This window comes from Calonectris borealis, chromosome 26 (genome assembly GCF_964195595.1).
Source record: "Calonectris borealis chromosome 26, bCalBor7.hap1.2, whole genome shotgun sequence".
NCBI lineage: Eukaryota > Metazoa > Chordata > Aves > Procellariiformes > Procellariidae > Calonectris > Calonectris borealis.
This window is the reverse complement of record NC_134337.1, coordinates 6,114,214-6,132,417: the sequence shown is the minus strand read 5'-3', so window position 1 is coordinate 6,132,417 and position 18,204 is coordinate 6,114,214. Positions and strand designations below refer to the sequence as shown.

The window sequence follows — 18,204 nt, the reverse complement described above, 5'->3', positions numbered from 1 at the left end:
TGCCTCCACGCTGGATGATACACAGGGTTGCAAGGGGGGGCACGAGACAAAACAAATAAAGATATTATTTAAGTTCAGATTTGTTCTCTCAGTGAAATATTATGCAATCATGCAGTCATTTTTCCCACTTCTTTCTGATTTTTCACAGCTCTGCAAATGCCAGTTTTTTACAGCTCTTTCATCTCTTATTTTGCAGTTCAGAACAGCATTATTTATCTTCACCGTGCTGCAGCGCACAAAATACTCTGCTGCAGCCATCCACATTATAATTAGGACATGTTTACACTCAAAAATACATAAATAGCACATAACTCTTCAAATACCACAGGCCATTCTTTAGAAACATGAGATATTTTAAAAATTCAGCTAGCAAAATGAACACAAAAAGGATTCTCATTTGATAATGAAATGATCCAGTTCTTGTCTTCACCCTTCCCCAATTCTATCCACTTTCTTCCAGTTCTGGTCTAGCATTGCCAAATCAGACTGCAAATCCTTAAGGTAAAAAAATGGTATTTTAGCTAAGAGAGTGCCTGGACCTTGAGCAATATATACATATACTGCGACACTACTGAGGGTGGGGGGAAACCATCCAGGAGCTAATGGAGTTTCCGCTATGGGCTCCCCAGCAGTAGCGTGTACCGACACGACAAAAATGGCTGAGCTGGGGCTTTAATTAACTGCCAAAAGTCTGTGTTTTATGTCCCTTTGGTTGACAACATTAGAAGAAAAATTTCAGAAGAATTAAGTCCCTTCAGAGACTCTCAACACTTCCTGTTTCCTATACTAATATTTCAACTTTTTTTTGTTGTTTTAGAAGAAAACAGGAAGCGTGATCACTGTGGCAAAAAAAAAAACCAAAAAAACCCCATTTTTTTTGGCATTTCCCTGTAGAATCTGTTCGCCAAGCCCCACTGTGTATTTTGCTAAATCAGTTAAATTTTTGCATCAAATTTTGACAGAGGAAAATATGAAGAGTATAAACTGCAAAAATAACCAGAGAATTTGAAGTGGGGATTTGAGGATAAATCTGGTTCTGGGAGGTGCTGAGCTCCCCATCTCAAAGTCACGATCAGGCAAAGAGACAGAAGGGCTAGAAAGCTCAGCTCCAAATAGCTCTAACAGAAGCTCAAAGATCAGCACATCAACTTGATTTGGAAGAGAGTTAAGCTTCCCTTTGAAGCAGATATAAAAACTTAAGCTCAGCCTACTGGTGGCTGCGGTTCAGCGCGGGGCAGGCGGATTCCCTGTGCGGGGCTGCGGGCAGAGGCACGCTGCTGGCACCCGCAGATGCTGTGGCTGATCGCTCCGGCTTTGAGGCATTTGCAGCGGTCACATTAAGAACATCCCCTGCCCGCAGACGGGTACCAGGGATTGTTCTAAAGGAGAAAAAGATAAGGTTCCTATCCAGTGCAGTATTTCATGCGTTCTTTCTATTTCCTCATGCCTAACATTCTGTACCCTGCCTGTTACCAGTACGCTTATGAAAAAATAAGTAATTTCAAAATAAGGCTTCAGGCTTTTTTTCAATGAATTACAAAGATCCACTAGCATTTGATTTCTGGCTTAATAAAAACAGTCAAAAAAAAGCAAAAAAATCAAACTATGGGAGAACTCCTAAGGATTTCATTTCTGACAGAGCACAGCTGGAGTCAGACTAAGTACAGTCAGACACAAAGCAGTAGAAACATCAAGTCATGTTATTTCTGCGTTGTAAAAATTAAGAGGTGAAGATCTGTTATTAGCCAGAGACGGTGAGCATTTTGCACCTACCATCTCCTCAAAACCACGCAACTTTGACATTCTACCCAAGCCCAAACTCATTGCAGTATTTTTCCAGCGAGAACCAGTTGTCAGGTGGCATACATAATGAAGTGAAATGCAAACTAGACCATATCTTCCTGCCTTGTGGGAAAGGAGATTTTATGCTTTTGAGGCTATAAAGAAAAGCAGTTTCTGTCACTATCCCACATCCTTAACTGTCTCCAATCTGGAAAGCTCAGCAGTTTTCCTCCCTCCCTCCGCCCCCCAAGAACGACTTCAAACAAGGCAGTCAATTGAAGGAGTGGGTGAATCAGATCCCCGCTCCCCTGCGCCGCTGCTAGAGACTGAATGTGGGAACAGTGGCACATTGACACAACCAGCATGACATTTCTGCAGGATTGATTAGCGGGGGAACTTACCCATGTCTTAAGGGTTTGGTAATAATAAATTTACATTAATTTTTACAGCACTTCACAGAATGAGCATTGTACTGGGTTTTAATCTTCCTAGAGGAAAAAATAACATTTCGACCAAGAACTAAAATTGTCCCGTTTTAGAGGTAAAAAGAATCGACTCATTCATTCCCCTTTTCACTTCTCAGGTAGGGCGGAGTGCCAGCTGTATTACAATTAGCAGTACGATTTCAGTTCTGACAGGCATCCTCACGCTAGCTCCGACGTTTCTGGCTCGGGAAGCAGGACTGTAGCCATGGCAGCGGCGGTACCCGCCTGCCAGGCACCCAGGACACCTCCCCGGATTTTGGCTCCCTGAAGTCACTGCTGCTTCCTTGCTTTAGCTACCTGCATTAGCTTAGCGCTAAGTCAATCATCATTCCTATGCTCTTCACTGACACGGGGAAGTTTAAGCTTCTATTCTGAATACAAATCTTCCTTCAAAGCCCTAACAACAGAGCCATCTCGGCACCAGCGTGCAATGAGATGCCTCTAGTGGAAATGCAGCTTATACCAGCGAAGAGATACTACAGTCAGTACGCCTGCAATTAAATTCCCATGGCGGCATCACTATATTTACCTAAGAGCTCTGCCTAGCTAGCAATGCAGTACATGGAATTTCCAACTTGAGTTACATAGTAATAAGGAATATTCTTTCAAATTAGTATTTTTCTTTCAGTTCATATCCCTCAGCGTTTAGCACATCTTAAGGTATGAAGGGATTTAAATCTCTATTCTGCACTACACTCTGTTTCTCCCCCCTACAAAAAGAATGCCTCGCCCATATTGCTACCCAGCTCTGCCCTCAGTCTCATTAATATTCATCTGAGCATTTTCTCATACACTGAAAAAATTGCTCCTTATAGATTCAAAGCTTGAAATCCTTATAAAGGATATTTATAAGTCTGGTCAATAGTAGATCAATCAAACATCTGATTAGGCTGGTTAAAGAGAGCCTCCACGAACAGCTTCGTTCTGTGGATAGTTATTTTACCCACGTTGCGCAGGACATGACAGATTGCACCTCTGCTTACTGAGACGGCTCCGCAGTCCTGCTGGGACCTCCCTGCGCTGCAGCAGGATACTAACACGATGAAATGGAAAAACATTACATCCAAATAAAGTAAAGGGTTCGGTCTTCTACTTGAACTTACAATAGTCCCTCTCTAGAGAGGGAACGCTTAGAGTTCAATTAAAAAAATCATTTTTCTACTTTCATAACCCTAGGCAGGGTGGTCAATCCCTTCTTAATTGAATCAGTTTCTCCACCCACTTTTCTCAATAGCCAGTTTCACCTTCTACAAAGGCTTTTTAATTTTTCTAAGTCAAGGCCTGACAGAAATCATCCTGCCAGCTAGTGTAATTTGTGCAGAAACTCCAGACTTTTAATCAGCGACACCATTCTTGGAAGAGGAATGTAAAGGGCAGTAAGTATAGCAAAAGATGCCCAAAGGAATGACGAAGTAACCAGGATAAGAGGTATGATTTTCATCTGCTATTTTGAAATATTTTTAAAATGGAAGCAAATTCAACAGTTTAACATAAACCTAATTTAGGAAAAAACATATAGTCTAGTATGAAATTCAATATAAAAAGCTCTTAGCATCTTGTAAAAATGCATCGATACAATTAAAAGCTGAAAAAAGTGAGCTGAAATTGTAAGATGATAATAACAAGAAATGAAACAGCTAAACATTCTTTTAGTTTGTAATATTTTTGAAAATCAATATTTACAAGCTATTAAGTTCTTTCTCAGACAATTCCTTTTTAGCTGCAGAAGAAATCAAGTTTTACACAATTTATCCACAGACTAAGTTTGCATCAACAAAGGTATCCCAATATATTTGTAAAGAATTCAAAGCACCCGTTTTTAAAACCTAATACGCTTACTCTGCTTGTCCAAAATCAATTACAGAAGCATTTTTGTAAGATGATAGCCTCATTTTGCACTCTCTTGTGAGTATAATTCTAAATACATTATACATGCTAATACTGAAAATTAACTCCTTACTGTGAAATAGAACTGCTCTGTCTCCTGCTGGTTGGCCCGTCTCTTGGCAATGCTCGGCTTGCTCATGAACGTTTCCGAGACAGTGGATTTAACAGACTCCATAGAGTTGCTGTACTGAAAGCAGTCAGAGACATCAAAGTCCTCTATCGTGACTATATCCTGGATTGTCTGGAGTGTAGCTTCCATAGTCTTCTTAACCTGTCCAGCAAGAGAGTACTTAAAAAATGAAGACAGTATGTTGAAAGTAAAAAACAGAGGTAGTAAGTACCCTGGAGCATTTTACTAATAAACAGATATTACTGGTTTCACTTCCTGTGTGCCATAACTAAGGTGCAAGTTTTGCTCATTAACAGCACAGTCCATATAAACAAAGGGCTGGCAGTACACAGAACCTGCCAGCAGTAGGAAAACATGTGTAATCTTACAGACTGGGATGAGAAGGAGATGTAAGGAAATTTAACCTCAAAGCAAAGAGTGCTGGAACAAAGATCTTATAATTGTCTTCTGTAACTACATCTACTAGGCGTCAAATGTTAGATATTAAAAACAGGACTTTGCGGCACTGTAAATTTTTACTGAAGGCCAGAATCATCCTCCTAGACTTAAAGGAGTCGCAAATTTTGCCCAAGGAGGATTAAAAATGCTTGAACACCGAGGTGCAGATTAGGTATTTTGACCTGTTCCCAAACAAATGCTATTGATCTAGTCGTCTCATCTTAGATGACCTATTAAACAAAAATTAGCTCTTACCTTAAGTTATGCAAATTCACTGCCTTTACTTCAAAACATTAAATTCCCCTTTTTCTATTAGCTATTCAAATACAACTTTTGCAACATAGCCAGCCCTATCAACTTAAGGATGGGAAAAGAGATACGTGTGGGTATTTTAAAGAATCCTCTCCGTGCACCCAGTTTTCATGTGAAATCACACTAATACACTGCTGGCCTCAGTTGCCTTATTCTTGAATTTTACAAGTCTTCATAGAAGAGGATCACAGAAACTAGATTCTTCCTTAATTAGTCCCCACTCCCTACTGGAAGTAGTAGAAGGGTTTTTGACTGTGGTTGTTTAACTCACCTCTTCATTTTCAATCTTAAGCGTGGATAATCTAGACTGCAATTGTTGGCACCTCTGCACTAACTCACTCTGGACTGGTTGTTGGGCACATAGCTGCGACTCCTGGAAAAGAAACAGCACGTTTTCAGAGGGCTAGGGAAAAAAACCGACAGAATCAAGAACATTGCAAACAGTTCATTATATTATTATAAACAAACATCCTCCAAAGTGCTTAATTTTAAATCCTTGTAGCCCTGGATTTCAACCAGTGGAAAAGGCCTGTGTTCTACCAAATAGTAGTTCACTTCCCGACTGTGCTGAAAAGTGAACAAGAGAGAGAACATGAACATCAAAGAAGAACTAGCAAAAAAGGTACTTTCAGTAATGTAAGCTTGTCGTGAGTTTTGAAAGTCTGAAGGTCCTCTATCACAGATATTAGGCTAAATCATACCCTAAAACCTCAAGGAGAAGTGAGTGTGCTTGTTAGCACATCAAGAAGAATTTGGTTCAATATATTATCCAGGCACCCTGAGGCAGAGGTATGAGTGGCTGAGCTTGTTCAGCTGAACTACCTGTACACAGGTACGATTCACTATTTAATGAATGCAGTGAAGTAAAAAAGAACAGATTAGGGACCTGTCAAATATGCCAGAACAGTGGGCTTCCCTGTACTGTTAAGAACGAGTCTTATTTCACAGCATGAGGGAGCTTTTCCTTTTAGTTTGGTATTTGGGGTATTTTTAAAGGAAAACATTGACCGCATTGCATAAGGCTATTGTTTAAAGACAAAAATTGGAATTGGAGTTTTATCACGCACATGCACATATACCATCATATATTCAATCTGGTATATGCAGGACCATTGCAGTAAGACTGCATTTATAAACATTCATTCGGCCTTGAGAAGAACCAAGATAAATGATTCAGTGGATGTGAGCTGTTAACTGAATGACAGTCTGAAGGTAATTCTTTTTCTTCCCATGATCTTACAGGATAGTACCAAAGCACAGAAAAACCGAGAAAGGTCATTTGCAGTCTGAGGGTTTCACTTAAGAGGGAAGAGACAAAGACAAGCCTTAAGCAGTGACTGTAAGAAGAGGCTGGCTGCAAGAGACCATCCTTACAATTTTTCCTCAGTGTTCAGGAGGATAATCTAGAAATCCAACCAATTGACCTAAATTATTACATTATACATTTAGATTGTGAACCGGTTTCAGCTTGTGTGACTTTAAACAGTTCCCAGACGAGTAACCACATCTTGATAAACCTATAAAGAGATTTTCATTGCCAAAAATGAAAGTCCTCTGACGGCCTTGTCTCACAATGAAGATGCATAAAGCACCACTACAAACCATTTGTGCTCTAAGATTACACAATCAAATGCTTCAAAAAAGAGCATTTAAGTCTCTTATCTTGTTGCCCCTTCAAATCTCTAACTTCAGAGTCTGTTTCAGGGTGCAGACGTTAACTGTGGCGTGAATGAGAGGTTAAAACAGTGTTTCCTTTCTACATTTAGTATTATACCTAATTAAGCATTTTCATCTTCAGTAGCTTTAATAGCCAAAAAGTGAGAGTCAGTCGTATTCAGACATCCATGCCATGAGCCTCTGCTTAATCTTCAAATCAGCTCCCTTTTCCAAGGCTCCCTTCTATCTCCCAAAAATAGAGCCAAACAGGTGGCCTTTTAGTGGGCCTATCTATCAAAGACGAGGGAAGTAAACAGGCGAAGCTGCAAGTGTTTACAGAGCTAGAGCCGGAGGAGGAATATAAACTGACCATATCACCCATATGCGGCTGAAACTCGAACTTCATGGGCGGACAGAAGACATTGTTGTACATCTCCATCAGGCGCTGCTTATCACTGTTGGCATCCAGGTTCTCAACGGCGTTTTCAATGGCATCCAGACCCTCATGCTTTGACTGCTCCAGGTTTAGCTCAGCAGACAAGAATGTCCTGAGAGCTCTGTTGAGGCTAGCGTGGTATCCCAGGTCACAACACTGCTGGAAAAAGACACACAATTCCATATGAATAAGTGAAGAAATTCTGTAATGGAAATTAAAATGTTTCCGAAGCCAGAAGTTACATAAATGGATAACAAGTCGTGGATATTTTATCATCTTCTGGGTACCAGAGCGGTCTCACATCTCTCATTGATCACAGAGGCATCTTGATTAGGGGTCCTCAAAGTTGGCCCTAAACAGAATTCTCAACCTCTAATCCCATACAAATTTCAACATCATGTTATAATTAGTCTCCAAGACAAGTACAGCTTAAACTATTATAACACTTTGTGGAGTTCTCATGAAGTACTAGAGAGTTCATTTCATGCTGTTAAAAAACCAAAAAGTAACCTAGAAGTGGGTATGTTCAATGCATTTCTTTAGATTCTAACCTTACTTTCAGGGGCGCTGATTCCCATTGAAAACACTTCAAAAACCTTAAATAAAATTATTCAAAGTAAGAGGAAAACGATGCACTAAAGTACTACCAGGAAAAAAAAGACACAGGATTTGGATCATCTGCAAAGGTTAATCTGCATCTAAATTATTCCACCCAAGATACAGAAAACTGCTTAATACAGTGTACCTCAGGAAGCAAGAACATGACCTGTACATCACAGACATAAAGAACAGAGTCATCCAAAAAGCAAGCAGCGATCAGTTGTGATGACTTCACTGCTGGGGTGAAAGAGAAGAGCAAAAACTTTCAAGCAGAAAGTGGTTGTGGTCAAGAATTTCCTGGCTATTACTGACACCAGGATGATGTCACTGGAAGACAATCAAGCAGCTTCATCTCCACCATGGCTACGCAGCCAAGTCTTAATGTTTCAGAAGGGAGAAACGCGTTTTTCATTAGCTGATCAGAAACAGCCTGAATTTTTCAGACATCTAATAAAGTGAGCAAGAAAGGAGCCCACCTTCTTGGAATTACAAGCAAGATTACATACGCTAGGAGAATATCCAAAAAGAAAGAGACCATCTGCTTGATTGCTGTGCTGCTCTGTAAGCAAAATTCACATGAAATCTCCTCCTCACCCATCATTTGGGTCTCATCACTGTCATTGTTTGCAAACGCAAAAAAAAAAAGGGGGGGGGGCAGGGGGAGAAGGGGTGGAGGGAGAGAGAAGAGAGAGCAACTACTGGACCATTCCCTGCTTTCACAGAATTTGTCACCAAGCGCTGCTAGATGCCTGGCTCCTGTGCCAACAAGCTGTGGCAGGTGTGGAGGCTTGTAAAAAGAGCTGCAGTTGCTGGTTAGGCTGGAGGCAGAGAATTAAAGGACATTACATTCAATCAGAAAGAACAAAACTAGCCAAAAAAAACCCAAAAGAAGCTTGATTGAGAATTTGCACGTGTGGAGGCAGTCTTGGATCAACAGCCACTCAAAGCTACTGCTCTTTTGCATGCACATCACAGTGCCATCCTCTGCAGTAATTTGGGGAAAGCTAGTTGGGCCAACAGTCCAGCCAGGATTAGAATCAGCTCAGATTTAACAGGAGCAGTCGCTCCTTTTCCCCTCCTACTGTGGGCCAGATGGTTGCACACCCACCCAGGGCGACCAGCTTGTCCTCCCTGCGCTCGCCCTCCTCCAGCACACATCCGCGTCCAGAAGGAAGGCTGATCTGCTGCACAAGGGGAGTTCGCTGATGGGACTGCGAAGTCAAGTGAGACTTAGTATTTTACACCCTACCTCACTGAGCAGCAGGACTACATTAAGACGGCAAAGTTTTTTAGCTTTATGTTATTGAAGCCAGTGACAGAAAACATTTTTCAGCCCACTCCCCCACTTTAACATTTTTAAGAGTCCGGTGTACCATATTTATAAATGTATCAGTCTTGCCATCCCTTTTCTGGGTTATATAAACGTTTGATGGAATCGTTCTCCAAGGAAATAAATTTTTTATACGAATTTAATGATAACTCATTCAAATTCACTTCCCAACATGACAGCTGATTAACCCTTTGCCAGTTAGCAGTTTTCAAACAGGCCCAAAATAGAAGATTTAAGGAGAAAGAGCCCTCTGTTTTAAAATGCAATTTACATTTGGAAGGTAAAGTATGAGATCCTGGAGTAAACAGCAATAGTATACCTATTCCTAGAAAAGTAGAGGAAGCTTTAGGACTCACACATACACACGCATTTTTATCTTTTTTAAAATTCTGTCCTAGTGACCCTTTCACAAATATGAGTTAATACAAACTTCCCCATTACTGTAATATTTCACTAGCATCAAAGAGCTGCCTCAGTCCCCAAAGTCAGGAAATTCAAAACTACTGGGTTATGTCAGGAACAATTTATTGCTCTTAACTCACGATGAAGAATTAGCTCACTGTTATCCTTCCATGCACATTGGAGTGGGAACACAATGTGTTGCATAAACATGACAAGTTTAATGCTATTTGGCCTAACACAATCTACTTCTAAGTAACTTTGAAGATCGCTTTTATATTATATTTCGAAATTCAGTATCAAGTGATTAGGTCAAGCAAAAGAATTAAGACCTGGCTTAAAAATCACATTTTTATTTAAGTCAGATGCATCAGATAACCATCACTGGTTATAATTGTTAATTTTCGATCCTTCGGATCAAAGGCATTAGTAAATCTATATTCCCTGCGTCTTAACAATGAGATAACTGGATTCCATCTCCTGTGCTCCCTGGCAAGTCCCACATTTTTCCATGCCTTCTGAAAACAGAGCAGATAATACTTTTCTTTTAAAGATTATAAGAACTTGCAATGTAGTGTTAAACTGAATGCTTCAAGGAACACAAAGGGGTTAACATGGGCACGGGCTCACCCAGAGTCACGATGGCTCCTCTCTAGGAAGTGTCAAATCCACGTACTGCAGAAGCTTGGCTTCTTGTCTTGCACCTACCATGCCCCAGAGACGGCTGAGACTATCTAGTGAGCGGAGCACTTCCTTCAAAGCTGGATAACCTACATTTGTCAATGTACTACTTAAAAGATCTCAGGTCTCTGCTTAAAAATTGTTACGGATTTATGAAATCCAAATGGATTCTTTACTATATATGACTCATGAAAATGTACTAAGAACAGTCTGTTAGCAGACAACTGAACCAAGCACATTTGCAGTATTTGGGGGAGACTTATAGATAGGATTTTAAAAGAAAAAATTAAGACAATTGAATTACGCTGATGTCAGTGAAATGAATCCCTATCTTGTACGTTTCAATATAAAAATATACAGAAAGTTATCATTTGTTAAAAAAACAAGATGGCACAGTTCAAGTTGAGCAAATGTTAACCAAAAAAGGTCTCCTAAACAGGCAGCAGGTATAAACCAAACATGTCTCTTAGTACAGCAATTTTGCAAAACGTGACATTTCAAAATAACAGTATTTTTCAAAACCACCTAGCACTGACAATCCCGACCTCCAAAGGACAAGTTTAAATAAATACCTAGCAGAACTGCACTTCATGAGATTTTACGATCAGCTGAATAAATGTATTACATATACTGCTAGGTATTGTAATAGCTGACTAATTAATAGTGATCTGAGTGCTCTTTATTGCCTGTGTCTGGAGACACTTCTGTTCATTACTCCCCCTCTCCCTCAAAGAAAGTTCCCTTCAGGCTTTGCAGTTGAGTGTTTCTGACAGTGGCGGCAGCGGGCTGTCCTTGGCAAGCAGAATAATATCAAGCAACAGTCAGTGACCGAGACACAACACGTTTGGTGCATTCGGTACTCTAGTTCTGCAGGTGGGTAGTTACGTATTTGTGAAAAATCTCAGGATTCCTAACTGGCTTTTCTGAGTTTTCAAAGAGGAGAGATTTGGGTTTTTTTGTTGTGCATTTTACTAAAAGCAGAATTGATGCCCCCTGAATATCGGGGGCATCATTCAGCTGCAGAACAGAGAGCTTGCAGGCAGCTGGGGAACGAGCTCCCTCCACCTTCTGCTCCATTACCCAGTTTCTGCAGAGAGCAGTCTAAGGAAAGGGGGGACTGGTTGCTATAGCCAGTTCACTTCTTCGTTTCTTTGCGCAGACAGAGAGGTGGCGGAGTGGAAAGCAGTGGAACCTCCATCACTGTTGACACACCTCTGACACCTTTCAGAACCGGACTGAAAGTGCTCTGCAATCCCAATGACAGAAGAAATGCATCAAGTTGCTGTAGAGCTGGTGGGTCAGGGCATCAGAGAATGGAAGGTTTAAAAAGCAGGGAGGTTCGTGCCTCTTGTGAAATATGCTAGAGAAAGCATTAGCCTTGAAATATATGGAATTTTTCAAAACAAGTTAAAAGCAGCTTTCGAAAATGCTTCTGTCCTCGATTTCTTTTACCAGCCAGTACACTGTTTCTACAGTTAACCTTCTTTTTTTAAATGTGCTTCTGAGTTACAATCTTGCAGGTTTGCTTAAAACAGTAAATAGAAAATGTCAAGCAACAGTGTGATACTGAAGCTGAGTTTCATTTTAACTAAGCAACTCCTCCTTCTACACATCTCAATGCCAGGTTTCTTGTGCAAGCTTCTACCTGTTAACCAAGTTAGCCATCTAAGAAAAGCTCACTTAACAGCTTAATGACCAATTATCACACCTATTGTTACCCTCTAAGCTGCCCATCCAAGACCATCATTCCACAGCTGTACAGAGGTTACCAGTTCTGCTGGTATATAAGATGTTGAAGGAGGCGGCACATATGAGGGTTAATGGCAATGATATTCATTGCAGGCATCCAAGCAGCAGCACTTACATCAATGAGATCAGACAGGTCATGAATGTAATACTTGAATACAGATGCATTGGTGGCTTCCAAAGCTAGCAGATACTCGTTTCTTGCCTTAATAGCCTTCAGTCTATTTTCTGTGTACTTTGCTTGGCGCTAGAAGAGAAACCAAAACCAGAATATATTTTAAAAACAGGTGCAGCAGGAGTAATAGCATTCTTAGTAACACCAGAATATACTGAACAAACCTTACCCTGCTCACACAGTTTTTGTTCATTTGGATTCCAGTTTTATCAAGACTCAAAGACTTAGAATTTAGATTAATTATTTAGATGTTTTTAAGCATTACTATACTAGACAGCTTTGCATTTAAAGTCTTCTCTTAAAACAGACCGCAAGTTGGGGCAGATTAAGGGAAGAATGAAGGAACAAGGTGGGTTTATGAGGTTATGGCCCAGCTCCAGCACTACCGGAGTGGCTGCTAGAAGCCCATAGGGGTAGTCTGAGGGCTGCAGCAGGCACTCCACCTCTTCCAGCAGAAATTAGACCTAAACTTGGTCCTTTCAGAGCCTAAATCAATCCAAAAATAACTCTTCACCTTCTATTGGCTTGAATCTTAGCGCTGAACTACTTAAGTGATTGACTGATTGCTAAGGCAACTGGTTCTGCCCATGAAGTCAGTTTGCGATTGCATGTCTCCCTGTAGCACAGAGCAGATCCTAAGCTGGCATGAAATGGTAAACAAAAATCTTGTACTCTGTACAAGAAAAAAATATGTTAACCGTGACTTCCAAGAAGGCAGTTGTTACCTTCATACTTCAACCTCGTTTTAGCTTTCTGTGCCACGCCTGTATAATCCGGGATAATATAAAATGCATATCTGATTGTCCTAAAAGAAACCTGGTGCTAGCTTTTGCCTTTCCTAAATCTGAATGTTTGAAACTTGTACAAAAACTGAGACTTGCATTTGAATGTCACGAAGGATGGAACTCAGTAGCTCCTGTGCTGAACTACCGCAAGGCCCCCTCCTCAAGCACTCTACACAGGCAATAGCAGTGCTATGGAAGTACCTTCTCCTTCATTTTCTCTATTTTTTTGACAGAGCTTCGTCGAACATGTTTTTCTTCAAACTTGACGTTGGAAGTTGAGTCAGGGGAGCGTGGCGTCTGCTTCTCCTCTTGTTTCACCGACTTCCCAATCTGCTTTTCTTCCTGCTTCTCTGCCTCTTTCAGTTTGCTCTGAGCACTAATGCTGTCAGCGTTGTACATATGGTAGGTTTTCATAACCTGCAGAAAATGATACACAACAGTCAGAGAGCACCACAGTTTGATTTGCTGAAGAAGAAATGGGCTTACCTACCAACAAACTAGGCATGTTTTGCCTTACTTTATCTGTATGACCAAGTCTCAGGGAGAACAGTTATACACATATCTGGAAAGCTCACAGGCTAGGAGGGAGGAAAAAATCCTAAGAAAGAAGTCACAAGCTGCAACACCTTTTGTTTTGTTTTGTTTTTTTTAAATTTGGCCGGTGCACTCCCCAAAACTGTACGTTTCTTTAACATAACTATTTCATAATAGCTGTCCATCATGTTCATATTAAATGCAAGATATCATACTAACTAAGCAAAGGCATTTGGACAGTGACCAGCAAGTCTGGTTGCTAGCTGGGAGTTAGAAATACCTACACAAGCAAAATACTCAGGGAAATTTCACATCTCAAAAAAGCATGACAGAAGATGCACAAATGAAAATGGGTCTCGAAATGAATCTGAAATCAAAATGGATTATTTTGCAGCTGCTTCTTTGTTTAACTTTGGCATGCGCCTTCTTGTACAACCCAATAAAGGAGTCATAAAAAACCAAAAAAAGATACAGACTAAATCCAGCCTCCTTACTATTCAAAGAAAATTATATGCCAATGTTGGAAAATGATAGCTTTTCATCAGCAGGTAAGGTTTCAGAAGGGATGCCTATCAGTCTTTCATCTGGATGAATCAGTCCTTTAAACATCACAAGTCTCGAGGAACTATATGCAAATCAATAGTCTGAACACAATGGCTGCAAAAGCAACTCAGGTTCGATTTGTTTAAATCAAATCTGATGTGTAAAAACACCTCTGTTCACCTTATGTAATAAAAATATTAATAAAAGAGTGTGGTTCTTTCGCTCAGGGAGACCTGGACCCCGTACTATACAGACAACCTTTATTATAGCACATTTTTTATAAGTAAGTATAGATAAATATCCCCCAAAGTCACAAAAAAACCCCATTTGTTTCACAGGCTATTCATGTCTAGCTTTGTGTTCAGAAAACAGAACCAAAAAAACAAAGGGCATAATATATAAACTAGCTTTTTTTATCCATGATTGCAAAGCAATTCAATTCACCAAAGCAAACATTATTATGATATAATTTTGATAGGGGCCAAAAAAATGCAAAGTTGCATAAAGACACCCCAATAGTGTCATTCCAGAATTATTAAAGTTTCCACTTGCAAATCGTTTGATTCATTTTAGATGAAAACCCATTTATACCTATTTCACCTTAGTTTGAACCATAACATAATTTTACATAAGTAGAATGCATGCTCTCTCTTTATGCAGTGATCAGCAAAGGTTCTCAGATACAAAGAGATGTTGTATTTAAACATGAAAGAGAATGTGAACGCAGCCAGTATTAAAGAGAGACTTTCTGAATAATTTACACACACACACCCTTTCAGCTCCTGCATACGCTTAGACTATAAAGCAGGCATTTATAATAATAGATGCAAAGTAGTTTCTTTTCCTCTATCACTGAAAGTGGAACCGGCAGAAAGCAAGAGAAGCAGAAAAAGAAATCACAATTTTGATGATCTTATCCTGCTGACAGTGCCACATTGGCAACCACAAGCTCTGCCTGCCCTGTGTTTGGTGACGGGGTTACTGTTGACTCACTAGTGCCTGCTGAGGGCAACAGCACAGTCAAGGACGGATTGCACAGGACAATTCAGGACAAAAACTTACAAGTAACAAGCCTCTGGATTTCATCCGTGCAGGGAAACTAAAGACTTTGTCCATTTTCATGGACATGCATTGTGCCTGAAAACATGAATACTGTCAATCCTTTAAATACCCAGCAGAACAAGAGGTTGGTTTGTGGAAGTACTTCTTAAAGTACCAATGAAAGCAATTCCACCAGTGATTAAATTGAGTCCAGCAAGAAATATCTTTTAATATGATGAGCAGAAACGGCTTTTTCAAAGGAAAAGAAATTTTCTGGTGAAGGGACAATTTAAAATTTTACAGCAGAAGGAATGAATAAATAGATACCAGATTCCTAGAGCTGACATTAAAAAAGTTAATACCCCAGCTTTGGTTATCAAAGACTGAATTCTGGAAGATCTTCCTTCCAGTGATAGAGAAATTATCAGGACTCAGTATTTGGCTCAATGATCTGTCAGAGCCTGGCATGCAGAAATTATTACTTATGTCTATGTAAAATCCACTAACCAGTCACCTTATCAACTTAAATGCCATGTGAACTTGGATTAGAAATAAATCTCAGTTCCTAAAAGCCTGTGTTTAGAGACAGCTCTATATTCTTCCTTAGGATCCCATCCAAGTACATGACTGAAACGTTGAATCAGATTGTGCCCTCAAATAAAAAATAATTTCTAGAGTAGGCAGCACTGATGACATTCACAAAGGCACTGCTACATTTACAAAGCCACCTTCATACCCAAAGTAAATTCTCTGCCTTTCAGGAACATGAGCACAATGCAGTTTGCTCATACTATCGTAAACCAAGACTGTACTAACAACTACAGCGACAGTACATCGAACACAGGTCAGCTTCAAAACGCCTTCAGCTCCCACCGTACTGCTCGTTCTTGGCTTTCCTGTCGAGGAACACAAACCCTCTTTGCCCACAGAAAAGACTCAGTAATGCTAAACACTCTAACGCAGAAGAGGAGGAAAATCATAAACTGGATTCACAGTCTCACCTCTTCAACTGCCACTTCAGCAGCAAGAACACTGGTGCGTAATGAATTCCCTTTTCCTACTCCTAAGTTCTCTTTTTTCCTAAAAGATTAGTCTGAATATTTGGCGTCGATGCTTTAATGAAGCAATTTCCTTCTATACCTTTTGTTGATACGGGAAGTTTCAGGGACACCCCCCCATATGCTAGCATTGATATTAATACCGAATTTCATCACAAGATTGATATACCATGGCTCGAGAAATATCCCTGGATCATCTTTTGAAAGAATGAAGGTGGTAACATGTACCTCAGTGTAATGACCCAATATATCATTAGGGGAGGACAAAAGAAAAGACATTTTGAGCAACAAAACCGTGTGTAGGTTCTGCTTTTAAAACAAGAACTAGCTCAGTAACAGCTGCAGAAAGCAAAAATTTAATCAAACAACAAGCTTTTCCATTCATCTACGTAAGGAGAAAAATCCCCAAGCAGCATATGAACTTTTATGAACACATTCCTTCTCCTTCCCGAGGCAATGCCTCTTTCTTGGTGTCTCCAATGGATATACTGAGAAGCAAAAAGCACAGATGGAAGACTATTACTCTAAAGGGAGCTGTTTTGCTGAAAGAGTTGAGGAACAAATAAACACAGTAGGTCCCCCCGCTGAAGCTGTATGCTGCCTTTTGTATGCTCAGACCACACAAAACCACGGATTGAAGATCTTTAGCGCATTTGGAAATGATTCTAATATCTCTTACTCTTTTTAAAACCAACACTGCAGCTAGTAGCAGGTGTGTGCCAAGGTGAGATCTTTGAGAAGTGGAGCCAACACTTACAGAGCTGGAACAACGTAAGGATAGAGTCAAAAAGATTTATGGTGCTCTATAGACTGGTGAACACAAGCTGCCTCAAACTGCAAAGACTGCAGACATTTATCAGTCTTGGTGCTCAGTCTCTGCTGTAAGAGCAGGCTGGGAGAAGTCAAATACTTCTTCCTTCTGCCTGAAATGGAGATGGAAATTGCAGATGCCAAGAAGTCAGTTTGATTTACCGTATAGAGTTCATTCAAGACCTTCATCAAGTCTTCCTGGAGCTGCAATCCCACTTCCTTGCTCTGCAACAAAACAGAGAAATGAAAGTTAATTGGGGAAGACGGTAAAAAGGCGGAGGAAGTGAGCATGCTCCGCATCTACAAATAATTTAGGCTCAATTAAGCACCGCTATTTATGCTAGCAAATCCAATAGCTGCTCAGCCCAGAGCAGCTGGTCAAATTGCACAAACAGTATTAACAAACTGAAATGTTATATAAGCACAGTGAGAAAAGCCTTACAGTATGGAGACAGGGAAATTTCCAGAAAACGTGGGATTTTCAACATTACAAGCCTGGAAACACACAGATTTGCCCATTTTAGCAGGATCAAGTAAGAATATGAATATAGGACAGCTTGGTATGGAAGCTGAAGAAATGCAGGATAAGAAAGCCAACAGGAATGATTTTCCTTTATTGAACATCATATGACAAAACAGGTAATACTTCAATTTTGCTGATGTAAGGTACCTCTTTGACAAAGCCAGACTCCGAGGCTGCGATGACAGTGGGCCACCACCTCCTTCACACTCCCATCTCTCTAGGCAGTTCTGCTGCTCTTCCCTTTGACCTTACATCTCACTCCCAGCCCTTCGGTACTGCCTGCCAGCCCCTCCTATCCGTATTCCTTTTCCCTCGACCACAGGCACATCACGAGTTGCCAGTTCCACCCCATCATAACAATTCTTGAGGAAACGAGGTTGCTCAGATGGGGTCTGGCAAGGTGTTACAACTTATGGAGACAGATCCAGGAGGGAAACCTTATCGCAGTGTCTGCCAGCTCTCACTTGATAAGCCTTGTGCACAGGTTATTATCTATTTCCCAGATTCACTAGGGCAACAGTCACTCTTGGATACTTTTGGATACTGGAGTGCTTGCTGAAGAAGCAGTGTTTGTCACAGAGAGGTTTGGAGGAGCAGGGAGATGTGCTCGACAGCAGGTCTTTTTGCCTGTTGGTACTGCAGGAGATGCTTTGATCCAACTAGAGTTTGTGCTGACTGTATTTGAAAGACCACACAGAGCCGCAGTCTGTTTTTGAGCACAATGTTAATGTCAATGTATTTATTTTTTTAGTTTTGTATGATAAAGCCAGAGTTTAAAAAACAAACAAAAAAAGAGTACATGCTTTCAGATGCACAATCTCTCCTTTAAGTCTCCATGAGATTTACCAAAAGT

At 40.4% G+C, this 18,204-nt stretch overlaps 1 protein-coding gene across 1 annotated transcript in view; it reads right to left on the bottom strand.

Annotated features, from left to right (window-relative positions):
* Nucleotides 1-18,204, bottom strand: part of SRGAP2 (SLIT-ROBO Rho GTPase activating protein 2) — a 110,317-nt gene that overhangs the window by 30,052 nt on the left and 62,061 nt on the right. Inside the window, exons 5-10 of the mRNA XM_075174480.1 lie at nt 16,991-17,053; nt 13,044-13,259; nt 12,001-12,129; nt 7,061-7,285; nt 5,306-5,407; nt 4,228-4,425 (exon numbers count right to left, since the gene is read on the bottom strand). Coding sequence (XP_075030581.1) covers nt 4,228-4,425; nt 5,306-5,407; nt 7,061-7,285; nt 12,001-12,129; nt 13,044-13,259; nt 16,991-17,053 — 933 coding nt within the window. The remainder of the gene's footprint in view (nt 1-4,227; nt 4,426-5,305; nt 5,408-7,060; nt 7,286-12,000; nt 12,130-13,043; nt 13,260-16,990; nt 17,054-18,204) is intronic.